The sequence below is a fragment of the Microcaecilia unicolor genome, chromosome 13, assembly GCF_901765095.1.
Source record: "Microcaecilia unicolor chromosome 13, aMicUni1.1, whole genome shotgun sequence".
Taxonomy (NCBI): Eukaryota; Metazoa; Chordata; class Amphibia; order Gymnophiona; family Siphonopidae; genus Microcaecilia; species Microcaecilia unicolor.
Window position 1 is genome coordinate 50,462,061 of NC_044043.1, and position 19,270 is coordinate 50,481,330.

At 43.1% G+C, this 19,270-nt stretch overlaps 1 protein-coding gene across 4 annotated transcripts in view; it reads right to left on the reverse strand.

Moving 5' to 3' along the window:
* The window catches only part of PRR11 (proline rich 11), a 50,741-nt gene that overhangs the window by 23,551 nt on the left and 7,920 nt on the right, over window positions 1-19,270 (reverse strand). For 3 of the 4 annotated variants that reach the window (XM_030222592.1, XM_030222591.1, XM_030222594.1), the window contains exons 3-5: window positions 18,428-18,578; window positions 11,989-12,111; window positions 10,335-10,553 (exon numbers count right to left, since the gene is read on the reverse strand). In XM_030222592.1, the coding sequence (XP_030078452.1) occupies window positions 10,335-10,553; window positions 11,989-12,111; window positions 18,428-18,578 (493 nt within the window). The remainder of the gene's footprint in view (window positions 1-10,334; window positions 10,554-11,988; window positions 12,112-18,427; window positions 18,579-19,270) is intronic. The other variant, XM_030222593.1, reaches the window with a different exon arrangement.

Genomic DNA, 19,270 nt, shown 5'->3' on the forward strand with positions numbered 1-19,270 from the left:
AAACCAGAAACTGCTGAATATTCCTCTATAAGACCCAAAAGATTAGAGAAAGTGGGCACAGGGCGAGTGACATATAATAAAATATCATCAGCGAAAAGAGCTGCCTTATGTGTTCTATCCGCTACTCGGGCCCCATACACTCCCGGATCTGACCTTAGTTTTGAAGCAAACGGCTCCATAACCATTGCAAATAAAAGGGGTGACAACGGGCATCCCTGCCTAGTTCCCCTTTGGAGTCCAAACAGATCTGAATTACTCCCATTGACCCGGACACACGCTTGAGGAGAATCATATAGTGCCTGGATCCATTTCCTGAATTGGGCTCCAAACCTCATGGCCTCCAGAACTTTATACATAAAGGGCCAATGGACCCTATCAAAAGCTTTTTCTGCGTCCAAGCTAAGTAGACACAGAGGCCGTTTAGTATTTTTTGCTAAGTATATAAGGTCCAGGGTACGCCTGATGTTTATCTGTGGCTTTACGGTGTGACACAAACCCAACCTGGTCGGGATGTATGAGTGTCGGCATCAATGGTGCCAGTCTGTTTGTCAATACTTTAGCCAGTATTTTAACATCTGAGTTCAAAATTGAAATAGGTCTGTAAGAACCACAGTCAACCGGATCTTTATCTGGCTTAGGCAATACCGCAATCCATGCCTCCATCATTGAGGTGGGCAACTTCCCCCCCCTTCCCACCTGATTGAACAGGTCCGCGAGAAGTGGGGCCAGTTCTATTGCAAATTTCTTATAGAATTCATTCGGAAGCCCATCCAATCCAGGCGACTTACAGGAGGGCAGGCCGCGCATTGCCTCCTGCACCTCAAGTGGAGTAATGGGTTTATCTAACAATTCTCGGTGTTGGAGTGTTAGGCTTGAAATCTCACTATCAGCCAAGTAGGTATCGATAGATTCCGAGGGGGGTGCGATCTCTTGTGTATACAATGTTTGATAAAATTCCCTAAAGCGTTTACGAATAAGGTCTGATTTATATATTGTGGAACCTGTGCCATCACGTATCTGCTTTACTGTACGATCAACTTTTTGCCTCTTTAATTTAATAGCCAGGAGCCGGCCAGCCTTGTTAGCAAATTCGTATACTCCAGCCCTTAACCTCTCTCGGCCCATGTTAAGCTGCTCTGTATAGATGGAGTCTAGCTTCATCCGCTCTCCACGCAGTTGGGTCAATATGTGAGGTGATTTATTAACTTTGTGTTGGCCCTCCAGCTCCTGTATCCGGTCCATACATCTCGCTATTTGGAGTTTACGTGCCCGCGAGCGTGTGCTTGCTAGTTTTAAAAAATAACCCCTTGAGACCGCCTTCATTGCATCCCACACAATAGCTAAGGATGGGCCTGAATTAAGGTTGAACTCTAAGTATTCCTTCAACAACTTTCTATAGCCGTCTTCCACCTCCTGTTCTAGCAACAAGCTCGTGTTCAGTGTCCATCTCCTATCCTTTATTTCCAATTTTATATTCGGCAAGGTGACCCATACAGGTGCGTGGTCAGAGATCGTTATGTTGCCTATTCCAGCTGTTGGACCTTGCTCTACCAGCGAGACATCTACAAAGATATGGTCAATACGAGAATAAGAATTGTGCACTGGGGAGTGATATGTATAGTCTCTGTCCGCCACATGTGTCAATCTCCATAGATCTAGTGTACCTAGGGAATGTGCCAATGATTCCAGAGCTAGAGCCTCTCTTCTCCCCTCCGTATTGATAGGCCCCGTTCTATCCAAACCTGGGTTAAGGACTGCATTAAAATCACCCCCCATTATTAAAGGGCCCTGCACAAATAAGGCTAACAGATTCTTCACCCTAGTAAAGAACTCTGCCTGCCCACTGTTGGGGGCATATACAGACGCTATCGTTAAGTCAACCTGATCTATTTGGACGTGTAAGAATATAAACCGCCCTCCTGGGTCTTTCTTTATTCGTAGCACCTTTACCGCTACTGCTGAGTGAAACATTACAGCCACCCCTCTTTTCTTGGAGGCCTCAGATGAAGCACAATAGACCCCAGGGTATCCCGAGCAGGAGAGAAGTTTTTCATGCTTGCTTCGGAGGTGTGTCTCCTGCAGGAGAACCACATGTGGCTTCAACTGTTGTAGCTCTTTATAGAGCTTCTGCCTCTTTTGGGGCATATTCAAACCTTTAACATTATAAGATAATATTTTTAATTCAGCACACATTATTCAAGGTGTAATTAACGTGCAACTTTGATATTGACAGCAGCTTTACATTCCAGTTGGCACCACAATATAAGCGTAAAAACATTTCAGTCACCCAGCATTTAGTACAATCTATACATAAGTTCCTTTCAGTCACCCCATCCCCCCCTTCTATGACCTTACCCCAAGATCCCTTTCGTATTCGCATCCCTCCCTCCTCCCATTGTTCTCCCCCCTTCCCTGCCCTCCTAGTTCCCCCACTCCCACCAGGTCTACCTAATTCCATCCCCCCACCAGACAGTGCCTTAGGCACCGAATGGGTTATCAGAGAAAGAAACCTCTCCGATCAGGTTGGCCACCCTTCCCCCTCCCTCACAAAACACAGCTCCCCTCTCTTTAGATCTATAGCTCATGATGCTATTCATCTGTGGCACACCCACCCCTTATAGGAGCATATACCACTTGAAAACTTTCCCACTTCCAGACAGTTTGATAAATCCCATTATGCTGACATCAATACTTATAACAGAGTTTACCAGTGTACAAACCAATTCAGTTCCTTTATTTCTGAGTCTTCTGACCCACACGCTTCCACTTCTGCAAGCGAGCTTTCGTGGAAGGCGCTATCTCTGTTGGCAGCGCAGCTGTCGGGGTCAGGCCTGCATCATGTAAGATCTGCCATGCTTCTGAGACCCGGCGAAGCCGGAGCTGCTTGCCTTTTAATTCAAAACATACAGCAAAAGGGAAGCTCCAGCGATATGCAATTTTTTCCTTATTTAGGATCTCCAGGACTGGTTTCATTGCCCTCCTTTGAGCCAGCGTGTACAATGAAAGGTCTTGAAACACTGTAATCCGCGCTTCTTTATATTCTAGCGTGGTCAGCTGGCGAGCCCGCTGCCAGACCCGTTCCTTAAATGTGAAAGATGTAAAGCGCACAATTATATCTCTAGGCCTGTTTGCCATTGTTTTACCCAATGCCCTGTGTGCACGATCTATCTCCAACTCTCCAGGGGTGTAACTCTCTCCCATGATGTGCTCACAGAGAGTTCGCACGACAGTTGGAATATCTTCGCCGCCGCCATTTTCAGGTACTCCCCGAAATCTCAAATTGTGTCTGCGCCCTCTATTTTCTAAATCATCCAGCTTATATTGTAGCTCCTCAGCCTGGTCAGCCAGCTGACCGATGCGTGCGTCCATGGCCGCGTTAGCCTCTGCTTGTTCGTCGGCTCTCTCTTCTAATGCCACCACGCGGCCTCCCAGCTCCCTTAGGTCCATGCTGATGGAGTCCACGTGTTCCAGAATTTCCACCCTGGATGCCTTAATTTCTTCGCGTATTGCTTCAAGGCATTTCGCGAGATCTTTAGGGTAACTTTTCTTTTTAAGCGCCGAACTTCGCCGATCCACGTGGGAAGACGCGGTGTCAGAGTCTGATGAGTGCCGCAGCTCCGGGGAAGCATGGCGCGACAGGCCTTTCGCCGTCTGCCTTGTCAAGTGGCGTTCTCCCTCCCGCGTCTGCGAAGTCGTAATTTTGCTCATTATGTGGAGCAGCCTATTCCAACCTTGTCCACCCGATTTGGCACTGGATTTGTAATGGGGCACCACAGAAAATAGCTCTATTCAGCGGGGAAATGCAGGAGCAAGAGTTTTAGGCAGCCATCTAATCTCGTGACGTCACTTCCTCTCTCTATATTTTTTTTTAAACGGAACAAACTTGTTATACTCCTCTCCAAAAGGACGTGTTTTTATGTAGCATCCTACATTTGTACACATCCTTTTGGAGAGGAGTATAACAAGTTTGTTCCGTTTTAAAAAAAAAAAAAATTTTTTTTAAAGAGAGAGGAGACCCAAGAAAGTTCCTTCTTATTATTTTCCTTGGAGTACATATCTCAAGCCATACTCTCTGAGGTTTTAAAGACCCCTGAGGCAGGCCTTCAGGCCGAAACACGGCCGTGTCGGGTCATTTTTAATGTTAATCACGTTATTTTTTATGTGAATAAACAAACTAATTGGAATCCTCGTCCACTCTCCTCACTTTTTGTTTTTATAGGGCCAGTAGAGAGCAATCAAGATCATGGCCCCACGGTCTTGCTTGAGTTTCAGCAAAGTCTTCCCCACAAGAGGAATGGGAAGATACGCATACAGAACACTCCCGTCTCCCAATGAAGGAGGAAGGCATCTGATGCTAGTCTGTCGTGGGCCTGGAGCAGAACCAAGGGACTTTGTGATGGGACTGAGTGGCAAAGAGATCCACCGAGGGAGTGCCCTATGCTCAGAAGGTCTCATGGGTAATGCCCATGCTAAGGGGCCACTCGTGCGGTTGCATGACCCTGCTCAGTCAGTCAGCCAGGCTGTTGAATTTTCCTGCCTGGTAAGTGGCCTTGAGGAGCATCCCGTGCTCCTGACACAGAAGGCGTGATCCGGTGCCCCCTTGCTTGTGTAGTACATGGCAACCTGATTGTTTGAATGAGTACAATTTGATTGTTCAGCTGATCCCTGAAAGCCTTTAGAGTGTTCCAGATTGCCCGGAGCTCCACAAGGTGGATTTGGAGATCGGTTTCCTGGGCTGCCTGAGCACCTCAAGTGTGAAGCCCCTCTAAATGAGCTCCCCACCCTAGGCAGGATGCATCGGTTGTCAGCACTTTCATGGGCTGTGGTGTTTGGAATGGGAGTCCCAGAGTCAAATTTGGATCAAATTGTCTACCAGAATAGGGACTGAACCAGCTTTGGCAGAACTCAGATGATATCCTCTAGGTTCCCTGTGGCCTGACAACACTGGGAAGATAGGGTCCACTGGGCAGTTCTCAAGTGTTTTCTTTTACACAAGGAAGTACATGGAATAGAATCCTTTCCCTTCTTCCCCTGGAACAGGTTCGATCGCACAGGCTTTGAGAAGGGCGGAGAACGTCTCTACAAGTACCTGCTTGGGCCAGGGAATGTTTTACATACTTAGGGGTACAGGTGGCCATGAGCACAAAGGCTTTTTATAATCTGAACTTCACTAAGCTCCTGGATAATATGAGGTATAGGCTGAAACAATGGGAAGTCTTGCCATTGACGATGCGTGGGAGGGTTCAGCTATTTCAAATGGCAGAATTTCCCCAGGTGGCTCTATATACTACAGGTTCTGCCACTGCGTTTACGAAATAAAGATGTCAAGCAGTTTCACAAGTATTTAAGACAGTTTATCGGGGGTGGGGGGGGGGAAGCCTAAGGTACCCTTGGACATGCTGGAAGGCTCTTGGAAACAAGGGGGCATAGGGCTCCCAGATATTAAAAAATATAACTAAGCGTGTTTATTGAGACATCTGGGAGACTGGTTGTTAGATAGACAGGATTTCACCCCGTGGAAGCTGGAACAGGCCTTTTTTGCGCCATTTCATCCACATTATTTACCCCATTGGACACAGAACATGCTGCCAAATAAGTTTAAGGGAAGCTTATTATTGGAACCAATGCGGGCGATTTGGCGAGATCTAAATAGATATTGGGGGCTGGAAGAGGATATCTCGGATGTCTTACCGATACAAGGTAACCCCACCTTCTTACCTGGTTCAGAAAACAAGGTGTTCCGAAGGTGGGCCTCACAGGGGATTACGAGGTTGAAACGTACTGGGGACAAGAGGAGGTCTGCTAAATTTGGGTGCACTGGGGGTAGGTATTACTACTAGTCATGAATTCGCCCATCAGCAATTAGCTCATTATATTAGATCCCTAAACATTGAAAAGCTAAATAGTGGACATGGGAAGAAAATTAGGGAATTTTTTTTAAGGCAGTACCTGGGGAGCGGCTCACAATTTCGGGCCTGCACAAGGTATTATGGGCATTGGGTCCACAGAAAAATACTGCAGCACTTACCGCACGTTGGGCACGAGATATGCAGAAGCCTAGCTTGGCGTTAGATTTTATAAAATTATCTCGTATACCTAAGTTCTCGATTAATGCGACATTACGGGAACGTCAATTTCGAATCTTGCATCGAGCATACATGACCAAATTACAGGTATTTAAGATGGGGGGAGTGCTAGATCCGCTATGTTCTAAATGTCGACAGCGAGAAAGTACACTTTATCATTGTCTGTGGGAATGCCCCGGGGTCCAAAGGTTCTGGCAAAAAATAGTACAATATTTGGAGGGTTTAGTGGGATTTTGGATCAATTTCACTTTTATGGGGATTATATTTGATAAACATGAGCTTTTTGCCCTTCAACGAGGAAGTCAGAAGCAACTGATCTGCAAAGCCTGCCTGCTGGGGAAAAAATTGATTATGAACGGGTGGTTGAGTGTGGACTCACCAGAGTTCTGGCATTGGCGAAACAGAGTTCACGAGTTATTATTACATTAACGTAGGGCGGTGGGACCTTCCCTGAAGAACAAAACACATTTTCTGGAGATTTGGAGACCTTACATTCAGACTCTTGTCGCCATGTGCGCGAAGCTTAGTATTGAATGGTTTATAAGAGATTTTTTTTTCTTCTTCTTAGGGGATTTAGTTAATAAACATATGACTCATGGGGGCTCTCTTGGGGAAAAGAGGGACTCACTCATAGGGCGGTACAGGAAAATGGGAGGTGAGAAGAGACAGCAACTTCCCATTCGATTAACGAGCTTTGTTTCATGGAACCCTAGTAACAGTCATAAGGTGATAGGGACTGATGATACCATGGAGCATGATTTCCCGGACTGCGAGGATATACTGGAAAGTTTGACCAAGTAATTTTAGAGTGAGCACTTATGACTTAAAGGGAAGCGGGAGTCGGATGGGAGGGTGGGGTAGAGAGTATATATGTAAAGAGGTGGAGCAACAGATGCATGTGGGTTGATAGCCGGAGGGGGGAGGGAGGCGGGATGCTTGGGGAAAATATATAAAATTATTAGATATGGGCTGCAGGGGCAGTTGGTACGGTTATTGTTCTTGAAAAAGATTAATCTGCATGTATTATTGGTTCTTCAATTTAATAAACAGGTTTCGACATAAGGCGAAGTTATTAGGGGGGGGGGGGAGGGAGGGAGAAAAGGATAAAATATTGATGATGGAAGTTAAGATGTCTGTCTATAAACACAACGTGTTATTCCAATGGTAAAATGTTAAATTTCAGGATTCTGTTTAGAGTGCTGTATCATCAATAAAAACCGTTGAAACATAAGTAGTTCTATCATATAAAAAAAAAAAGGTTCTGAACAGTTTGACTGTTTTTAAATAAAATTTAACAAAAAGTTAAAGTTGAATTAAAAAGTACATATGATGGATCGATGAAGATTTACACATCATTGCTTTGGAAAGTCTGGATAGCGACGTTGATGCTGTGAACTCTGATGAGCCTTATAGTTATATTAAAATGTTGGCAAATATGCTGTAAAATGTTGGCAAATATGTTGAAAGGTTTATGAAGGTACTCTGAAATGTTAATGATTCTGCTGATGCATTGTGGGTAAGGAAGTAGATGCCTGGGAGAAGGATCAATGTAACATGTTATTGTTATCAGTTTCTCAGGACCTAGAGAAAACAAAAACATTAGTGCACAATTGTTTAATGAAAGTAGAAATATAGGCTTGTAATTTTAAACTTAAAGATATAACTAAAATTTCTCCAGGTTATCCCTCCACCACCTGTCACACAATTAAAAATTGGTGAAATGGAACTTAAGCTAAATTCATCTTTAAAAGTCCAAGGTGTTATCCTAGACTCCAGCCTGACAATGGTTGAGCAGTTTAATACCCTAACCAACAAGCATTTTCTTTTTTAATTACAAATTGTTACTTCCTAAGGGGTTATTAATTATGGTGTGCTAACAGATTTAGCACACGCTAAATTATAAGGCGCCCATAGGAATATAATGGGTGTCTTTAGCATGCCTTTGTAAAAGGTCCCCTAAGTTTGTAAATACTTTCTATTCAACCAAATTTAACATATTTGCATGCAAATCCCATAAATGTAAAGGAAATGCTGCCAACAATCTTTGCTCACAAGGAAAAAGAGAAGTTAGGAAACGTTTACATGGTTCAAATTAGACCAAGGAGGAAAAATAAAATTTTCTAGAAAAGAAAAATAAAAAACAGTAGGCAGGGGACCTGGCAACCACAGCCAGTGCTACGGCTAGGAGAATCCAGAACAGGATCCACAGCTGAGGAACAGTCCAAGAGCTGAGAGATTCCATTCTCTGCCTGCTGGAGATAGAGAACACACTGACTGTTCCAGGAGCATGCCATCCAAAGTTGCTAGATGGGTCGGTTTCCCACCCAATTGGGCTGCTTTTTAAGCGAGAATGCGGGAAATTGGGCTTCTTTTTCACTGCAGCTGTGCGGGTTTGGGCGCTTTTGCCGGGGCTTCTATTGGTCCAATAGAAGCTTTTCCGGGGCGGGTTTGACATAAGAGGTTACATCAGGGGCGGGGTCGATGTTGGAGGCGGGTTTAGGGCTGATTTGGGGTGGGGGAAAATTTTCCCATCTGGCAACCATTGCCATCCTACAAGAGGCACACTTCAGTTCAGTGTTCTCTATCTCCACCTACTGGTAGATGGACACAACCCACAAGTATCTGGACTCCGCTGCTGGATAACAAGATGACTTTGGGAACTTAAGGCAGCTCAGACTTCTCTGAGTTATCTCCCCTCTGTCAAGGCCTCCTGAAGTGCACTTCCTCTGCTGAGGCTTACATTCAGAAATGCGCCCTGAGAGGGCAGGAAAGACTGGTGCTTCAGCCAAGTCGCTTTGAACAAACTGCAGAATTCTTCTGTTTTGAAGTGAGGAAGCAACTTTCCATCCACTTATTTAGACCCCTTTCAGGGTAGGGACGAAAACAGTGATGAACTCCCAGAGGCCACGCAGCGCTGGCCAGTAGGACCTTTTGGGGCTGACTGCAGCCTGGGACCCTGGTGCAAGGGCAGGAGGAGGGATGGGGACTTGCACCCCCTGCAGCAGGGCACCTCGAGGCCAAGCCATACATCTCACTAAGGGCCTAATCAGTAGAAAATGCAGGTACTAGAGGCCATCAGTGCTGGACTAGTGCCTGCATTTGCTAGAGATGGTTGCTCGGAGGGCTCTAGTGCGGGGATCAATTAGCGCAACAAAAGCTAGCACAGCTAACATGAAAATTGCATGTAAATTAAGTAATTTGAGAGGCACCTGGATGTTCAAACAACGTCCTTAACAAGGGTGCCCTTACTGCTGGGAACCTAACACCAGCTCAGAGCTGGAGTTAGGATTGTTGGAGAGAGGAGCTGAGGTCAAAAGAGAGCTGCTACCTTTAAAAGTGAGCTGATGTCTGTTGCTTTTAACAGATAAGCTTGGCACTTTCTCCTCCTCCTCTGGCGATCTGAGCATCAGCTCAAGAGCTGTGTTTAATGCACAATTGTTGAACACATGCCCAAGCACAATTCAACTGCAGAAGTCCCTAATGCTCAATGATAACAATGCGCCTAAATTTGCATGTCATTAGTGTTGAGCATTAGGGACTTCTTTCCCTGCACTGTTGTGGCGGTATTTTTCTGGTACTATTTAGTACGGCACCGGAGTTTTGAGCATTCCCTAGCAAGTGCTTACCATCAGCAGAGGCCAGGAGCACTAGCCTGAATAACCTATCATATTCTGGAGATAGAGAAATCCTGGATTTTTCCAGTCAGCACAAGTCCTCCTTATACCAGTGATGTGACTGGAAAATGTGTTTCTCAGCCTTCAGCTGCTGGCAGGAAAGAATAATACCCATTTGTTTAGGATGGTTCAGCCAGATACTAAGGAATTTAATTTTTTCCATTATGGATATTCTGAAAAATCTGATCTGCTTCCTCGTCTCTGAGGACCAGGTCCAGAAACACTGTTCTAGAGCTAGGAAGCCAGGAAAGCTCTGATCCAGCCTTTGTTTCCAGCTGGATTGGCTGTCGGTAGGGGAGACGAGATACCCAAGGCAGCTGAGACCCAATATAGCACACAATTTGTAGCACACTTTTGAAAATATTTTGCTATAAACACAAAACAGAAGAAACCCAGTGGAAAAACAAAGCCCTCACTTAAGACATGTATATAGGAGCAAGACCTCAAAAGAAGTTCTGTTAAGAGAACAAACTTTACTGGCAGGTATATTTGACCTTATTAGTGCTATCCTTAAGTTAACCTTTTAAAGTTCAAGAAAGACCATCCATAGCACAGCAATCATGTTAATCCTTACCGCAAATGTTTTAGTACTTGCAGCCTTTTTCAAAATCAGTAGTGGCTTCTGTATGACTAAAGTAGGTGGTAGTGGGGGTGGAGGAGGAGGAGGAGGAGGAGGTGGTGGTGGCGGCACTTCCAGCACCACAGATGCAGCTTGTGAATTATTTTTCAACAAGTCCAGTGTGTGACATCTTTGGCACAAGGAATTTTCTGGACTGTCAACCACCTCTCTTTTCTGAAAGAATATTTTCATTTATAGTCAATGCGATTACATTCCTTTTGTAACCGACAATAACATTTTAAAAAGTGGCTTTTACTACTAAACAGAGGCTCACTAGTCTTACATCTGGAAGAAAATGTGAAATATATTCATCCCTTTTAATTTCCTTTCCTTCAGTCCTGCTAGACCAGACCAGATCAATGGGTTGCAACCCTATTCCAGCAGTATGCAGATGTCAAAGCAGAATAGAAAACATACTAAAGCTTGTATCCCCCATTGGGAACCACTACAGCATATTTCAGCAGACCATCAATGAAATATTAACATTTGCAGAAACAGAGCAAACAGATCCCAAGAATATATCCAGTGCCATAGTCTTCCAGGGCAGGCACTGGACTGATCTAGCAGAAGGAAGAAAAGAAATTGAAAGGTATGAATAAGTCACCTTTTATCCTGCAAGATCAGTCCAGATTAATGAGAAGGAGAAGAACAAGCCCCCCAATTACTGACTTCCAAAAGCCAAATCTGCCCCTTGCTAGCACAATCTTACAATATTTCACAGAGGAATGAAGCGATGTTCACGTCGCTGCACTGCAAATATCTTCTGAAGTAACCAACTGTCCGACACACCACCCAGAATGTCATTTGGGCCACAGGTCTGAGGACTCATTATGATTGCAACAACCTTAAAGTGAATAATATTGCTGCCTCAATCACAGCCTTAATCCACTGTGCTATAGAAGACTTAGAGGCAGCTTGCTCCTTGCATAGACTTTGGAACAAGATGAACAGCCTATCCGACAGGCTAAGAGAATTGGTCACTTTTAGATAACAGCAGCACTTTGCTGACATTTATTCTTAACCACTGAATAGGATTAAAGTTTAGAAAAAAATATTTTCATAGAAAAAAAATGTGCAAATAAATTTTAGCAAATATTTTTGAAAGCTAAATGCATTGTACAAAATTACATATTTACATAAATTAACTGTAGCACTCAATGAACATTCTAAACATCAAGAAATATTTTACAGTCTAAGAGGTCTGTTTACTCAAATGCACTAAACAGTGTGGGCCTGTGTGCTAAAGCAGCTAGCATATTAGTTGTGTGCTGCACTAGGGGATGGGAATTGGGCATGGACTGTATATTTGCAGTTAGCGTATGGCGAGTACCATGTATCATTATTTCTGCAGATAGAACAGGTGCACTTACTGCCTCCAAGAGGAGGCATTAAGTTTATTCACAATTAATGCAGATGTATTTAGAGTGCAGTGAAGAAAATCTCTGTGTAACCATAGGAGACATACTGGGCACATCCACAACAGCACATAGCCTTTAGTGAACAGATTCCTAAATCTCATAAAAATAACTAAAGTTCTAAAACTGTGCTTTGGAAGCAGAGAAGCTATTAATTTATATAGCACTTACTATTCAAATAGCCAACAGCTTACCTGCAAAACTTCTTGAACCCTCAGAAATTCAGTTTCCAGCTTCTCAATTTGTTGTCTAAGTGCCATCAACTCCTGCAGATACGTATGCGATGGAAATATGGTGGCTTTCACAAGTTCAAAATTCTATATCCACAGAGAAAGACCCTTAATCAAAGGAGAAATTAGCTCTTACCTGCTAATTTGCTTTCCTTTAGTCCCTCTAGACTGCCCCAGAATGTGGCTGATAGGTTGTGCACTCCTTCCAGCAGGTGGAGACTGAGAATTCTGACTTGTGAATAAGAGCCCTGGTTAGTTAGAGCAAGATTCAGTATTATCTTTACAAAGCAGGATAGGAAGGAGAAAAGCCTCTGTGCAACTGGAGAACTCAAACAGCCATTGTGAGCATACAGGAAAAGACCTGTAGACCTTCACTTCATGGTCAATTGACTTTTGGCTGATTTTTTTTTTTTTTTTTAATCATCACCAAAGTCAAACAGACAAAGCAGCTGTTCCCTAACGCACTGGTAAGGGAGGGATCTGGGCCAGTCCGGAGGGACTAAAGGAAAGCAAATTAGCAGGTAAGATCTAATTTCTCCTTCCTTAGTGTCCCTCTGGACCGACCCAAAATGTGACTGATGGGACATAACAGAGCAGTACATTTAAGGGAGGAATCATAACAATCTGGCTGTAAGAACAGTGGCCCAAAAAAAAATAAAATTGCATTATAACACTGCACATCCAGCTTGTAATGTTTTGAAAAGGAATGCAAGGAAGATCATGTCGCTGCCTGACATATATCCAAAGGAGGAACTAAAGAAAAAAAAAACGCTCTGCGCATGACATCGCCTGCCCTCTGGTATAATGGGCTTTCAGTCCTTCCGGAACTGGCTTCTTGGAAGAAAATAAGCAGAAGCAATCATCTGTTTAAGCCACCTAGAAATGGTGGGTTTAGAAGCTGCATATTCATTGTGGATATCCTGAAAACCTGACCTGCCTGCGGCTCTCAAGGATCGGAGTTGCCTACCCCTGCACTAGACAGATATCGGAAAGACTGCAGAACAAAAAGAATTGCCAAAGTTTCCAACAGAATGTATCGAACAGCATGCTTCCATCATGAACAACAGACCCTGAGCAAGATGCTCCATAGTGAGCTCCCCAGCCCCCGAGACTGGCATCGGTTGTTGTCGTTATCCACTGAGGTGGATCCAAAGGATACCCTTGTTCACCAACAGAGACTCTCTCTTTCTAAAGTTCTGAGAGGCACAGTCAGCAGGTCTGTATGTGGAGACCAGCGGGACATCTGTAGAGCTCTCCCGAGTGCTCTGGCCGAAAGTACTACCTTTATTGTTGCTGTCACGGAACCTAAAATCTGAAGATAGTCCCTTGCATAAGGTAACAGTTTGCACAGGAGAAAAAGAATCTGGCCTTGAAGAATGATAATCCCGTCCTACGGAAGAAACACTTGGCCCCGAAGAGAATCGAAGGAAACTACGAGATAAGGAGGCTCCAAGAGAGATCCAAATGACTGTTGAGGAGTGGCCTAGTGGTTAGAGTGGTGAACTTTGGTCCTGGGGAACTGAGGAACTGAGTTAGATTCCCGGCACAGGCAGCTCCTTGTGACTCTGGGCAAGTCACTTAACCCTCCATTGCCCCATGTAAGCCGCATTGAGCCTGCCATGAGTGGGAAAGTGCGGGGTACAAATGTAACAAAAAAAAAACAAAAAAAAAAAACGAGGGACTGAAGAAAATGGGACAACTGGAGTTGCAACTTGACCTCTTCTAGAGAGACTTTGCATCGATCAACCAATCGTCCAGGAAAGGGTGAACTAGAATACCTTCTTACCTGAGAGCTGTAGCTACTACTACCACCATGAACCTCATGAATGCTCGAGGAACTGTATCGAGACTGAAAGGCAAAGTTCAAGACTGATAATGCTCACCCAAGACTGCAAAGAGAAAAAACTGCTAATGAAATGGACGAATTGGGATGTGGACCTCAAAAGTCCAGAGGTGTTAGAAAATCCCCTGAATGCACTGTGACTATGATGGAATGAAGAGTTTCCATAAGAAATAAAGGAATCTTGACGGCTCAACTGCCCACTTTGAGAACTAAAATTGGCCTAAAGGACCCTTTTTTTTCGGAATGATGAAGTAAATAGAGTAGCGCCTTGTTCCGATATCTGCCAGAGGTACTGTGCAAACAGCTTTAAGTTCGAGAAGCCTTCACCTTTAGTGATTTCAGCTTTATTTTTTTTTTCTCCATGCTGCTGGTTTGGGGGAGACAGAAGCAAAGTGCCTTAGAGTTTGTATGGAAGCTGCCAGATACCCTCCTAGAATTGCCATGTCAGTCATGTCTCAACGCGGGAGCCATCAGGGCTACTTTACACAGGCTTCTCGAACTTCAAACTGTTTGCACAGTACCTCTGACAGATATCAGAACAAGGCTACTCTATTTACTTCATCATTCCGAAAAAAAAGGGTCCTTTAGGCCGATTTTAGTCGCAAAGAGTAGTGACAAAGAATGGTTGACTGGATTAACCATTATAGAAGAGGGCACTTGGCTGGCTGGTTTAGATGATATTAGCGGAGAATCTAATGGGCTCTGGTAGTCAGTGACATGCAGAAAGAAAGAAGAATTGCAATTCCATAACAAAGGTAAACTGTGATAGCAGTAATAGAATTAGTGCTAACTAGGGCCTTGTCCCAGTGCTATAAACTTATGCTTGGAGCGTGCCACTTGCATGCGTGTCAAAGGTGTCTAACTGACATTTTTCCATGAAATAGCATCTATGCTATAGCATGTAACTTCAAGATGTGCCTAAATATGGGAGGAGCATGGGTAGACCATGGGCATGGCACTGAGAAACACCTTTAACTTATAGAATATTGTTAGTTAAGCATGCCACTTGGAACATTTAGGCAAAACTGTGTTACACATGGCATAAAAGGAGTACAGGAGAAACCTAATAGTCAGTGCAGCGAGCCGAGAACCCGAGGAATTAGGCTAGACCCCCCACTGCAGTCCCCTGCGACCCCGGGCAAGGCACCCAACTCTCCACTGCTCTAGATACAAACTCAAATTGTGATCCCACTAAGGGCAGAAAAAGTACCTGCATATAAGATATGCAAACCGCCTTGGTTGTACCCACAGAAAGGAAGTATATCAAATCCATGACCTTTTTGTGTGTCACAAGTTTTGGCACATGAGTGTGGGTTTGCGCTAGTCTTCTTTAACTTAGAGGTGCCTAAATGCCATGCTAGAATTGAGCACCAAACACACCCTCAACTGAAGTGCCCAAGTTATAGAATTGCCTCCCCCACCCCCAGAGGCATTCTATGTTTTGAGTCCAAGAGACTGACATCAATGTGTGTTAGTGGGAGACGAAAATTGAATTGGATATTCCAGAGGATGGAATTACATCGTTTGATTCGTGTATCTCACTGTACTCTCCTGAAACATCAACACACTATGACAACGTCATGAATAGTCATACATCTACAGCTACTATAGGTAGAATGAAACTGCTTTAACAGTAGATATAGAATCAGACTACTGAAGGATCTTCTCCAGGTAGAAGTGCATCCTGAACCAAAATCATGGAATCAGCGTCCTCAGAAAACTCTGACATCCAAACAAGTATGATCTTATAGAAGGGGCATGCATATCAGGATCTAAATCACAGGGTCAGCCACTATTTATTTATTTAGATTTTACTCACACCTTTTTCAGTAGTAGCTCAAGGTGAGCTACATTCAGGTACACCAGATATTTCTCTGTCCCAGGAGGGCTCACAATCTAAGTTTGTACTATGTCACAAGGAAACCCTGGGACACTTCTGCCTCAGCAGTTTGTTTCTGTAAAATAGTGGCGTTTCCAGACCAAACTGAAGCTGACACTATCCGAGTTCCCGCAGTGGTAAGAGGAGAAACCACGGAATTAACAAAAGAAACTGCCAACTTGGCAGAGAAAGAAATAGGAGCTTTCTGACCATGCAAAACTTACAAACACCAGCTGCCGAAATGACCCTTCTTTAACATCGCAGAGACCAGCAAGCTCTGCTTTTTAATGCCAATACTCTCCCAGCAAGGAAAGACAGCCAATTAGGAGTGAACCAAATAAAAAGGTATGGCTGCTGAAGGAAGCTAAAATAGAGCTGCTTTGCTTGTCTTTTTTTTTTTTTTTTTTAACTCATAATCAGCGTGGCTGTCTCTCCCAGCTCTCAGGATACCCTTCCGCGAAGGGGCTGAGGCAGTGCAAATCAAAAACTTCATTCAACTGAAGATAGAAGCACAAAAACAAACATTTGGGAGGATTTCATGGGGGAGGTACCCGGCCATCCGAGTTTAGCACTCCCAAGGCTTACTGAAACCCCCCATGGGCATCAGCCTTCAACTTTAAGAGAAACACCGGAGCACAGAATGCACTGAATATAATAATAATTATTTATTTTTTTAAAACCAAAAGGGAGAAAGAGACTGAAGGGCTCACCTCTTTCCACCTGCTGGAGACTGAGAATACTGAATCTCACTCTAGCTAACCAGGGCTCTTATTGGTTCATGAGAGTCAGAATTCTCAGTCTCCACCTGCTGGAAGGAGTGCACAACCCATTGGTCACATTCTGGGCCGTCCGGAGGGACGCAAAGGAAATACCAATTGTATCTCACAGGTTAAAAAGATTTCACATCCGTTGCTGTTCAAAATTAAGATTTTCATCATTTGAACTGAATTCAGTTGACCAGGATTGGACTATAGACTTGGGTTATAATGCGTGGGCATCAGACACACTGAAGATCGTATAGTTTGATTAACCACGGTGGTTGCAGCAGAGAAGATTTGCTGAATACAACATGTGATGTGAGACATTTCTGGACTTTGCGGCTCGGTATTTGAACATCTGAAGAGACTTGATGATATATGTGAGACCAATTGTTTATGAGTGAGCATGTAGTGAGTAACAAAGTAATAAAGAGTAGATATATTTTGAAATACATAACATATGTAGTAATCTAGTTGATGGGTATATAATACAGTGTGACTAACTAATATAGAGTGTAACCCTTGTAGTGATAACGGGTAAACAGGTTAAAAGGAGAGACAGATGTCAGATTGTTGTGGGTGGGGGAAAGGGGAAGACTAGGGAGAGATGAAGGTGTATAGACATTAAAAAAAAAAAAAAAAAAGTATTGTAGGCCTTCAACCTGGTCTGGGCTATGGTGCAAACAAGTAATGGAAAGGCAGACCACCACAAGAGTATGGTTTTCATATTTTCTAAACTACACAAAGCCACAGACTACGGTGGGCCACCTTCAAAAGGTGGTCTACCACAGGAAAGAGAAAAGAACAGGCAAGAAGTCTTACACGAACTATACCCTGGAAAAGGGGGCACTTTTTACCACCTGGCATCTCTGGGGAAATGAGATGCTCCTACTGCCTGATACCCGATACTACTAAGACCCTGCCCTTCTGCTGATGCCACCCACCCCATAGAAGGTGAATCCCATGGAAGAGAAAGAATTCACATATTGTGTGCACTGTTTAGATATGTTGGGGGGAGGGGGGCAGAAAGGGTATGAAATGTTATATTTTGGTGCTCATTTTCAAAGCACCGACTTACAAAGATGCATGGTAACGTATATAAAACTTTGTAAGTCTATGGGCTTTGAAAATGAGCCTCTCATCACATCCCTAATAAGAATGGAGATTAGGGCTAGGCTACAAACTATAAGTACATAAGTAATGCCACACTGGGAAAAGGCCAAGGGTCCATCGAGCCCAGCATCCTGTCCACGACAGCAGCCAATCCAGGCCAAGGGCACCTGGCAAGCTTCCCATATATTATGTTTGTTTTGATTTTCATAATATAAACATTCTAAGTACTTTTTTCTTCTTTAAACCACTTTGGGATGTATATTTGAATAAGGAGGTCTATAAATTATGAAATGCTTAAAATAAATGTGTTTTGTTTGGAGATGGGGGGGGGGGGGAGACAAGGAAATTGGAATACAAAATGGTTTGCTATTCCAGTATAATTTACCATATTTGCATAATAATTTAGATTTTTTTTTTTTTTAATTAGTTCATATATTTTTAAAAATTGATTCAAGGCAAATTACTTACTATACCCAAATGTATTTCCCTGTCCCTGGAGTACTTTTGAAAACATTAACCCTCCTGTTAACTAAGCCACGCGGCAATGCTGATACAGTCCATTCAAAGTGAATGGGCTGTGTCGACATTAGCACGCAGCTTAGTAAACAGGAGGTAAGTTTGTATTTGGCTCTGTAGGCTGATCTTCAGTAAACATTTCAGTTGTGAATTATCCAAATATAATGATAGCTTCAGATTCAATTTAATGATTTCTAATGCCTTAAACTTCACATATCTATTTTTGTATTCATAGTTCATTAAAAATTAGTGTAACTATTCATTTGGTTTTCCATTTTAAAAACGATACTATACCTGCACTGCAGTATTGTGGCACCACCAAAATAATGAAGACAAAGTCCTCATTAAGGATTTTACTGCATTCTTTATATCAGGAAATGCAAACCATCCTGTTGATAGCAGCCTGTTTTGACATAGAGAATCTGTTGCATATAAATTAGTTACCCTATGGGGGGGAAGGGGTACGGTAAATAGAAGAAAAAAAAAAAAAGAAGTTAACATACAAGCTATATGTATCATATAGAAAACAAAGATTTTATGTCTCAATATTATAAATCAAGCTAAAACACTGTATTAAGTCTCTCATATCTGCATACTCATTTTTTTTTTAATTCTTAACCTTGGTACTCAAAAAAAGGGAAAAAAGTGTCCTATTATTCAAGGCACAACCCCTATATAGTTTTTATATCTTTTTAAAAAAAGTTTTATTTACAGCTGTTCAGGAATAAATAAATAGTCAAACTAGATAAAGGGTCATTCCATGTCAAGTGGTCTGATTTCAGAGAAGTGCCCTGCTCGACCATCACAGATTTCGATGAAATTTTCTGTGAACATTCATACATGTCCCCAATGAGCATTGGTAAAGTTTTACGTTTGCCGATGCAGTACTTGCTGAGATATAGTAATCTGTTTGACCCCATACTGCAGCCTTCTATGGTATGACTCCGAGATTTCAGCAACTTTGAGACACTATATCTCCGGCAATATTTTGTTGAGAGAAACAAAACAATAAAAAAATCTTCATGAGCGATTTCCATGAAGAAAACTTGGAGCAAACTTGGTCAGAAAAATTTGTGGCACGAAAAAATTGTAAAGTTTGGCTTTTTATATCTCTGGAATTAAAGGTGTGATAAACGT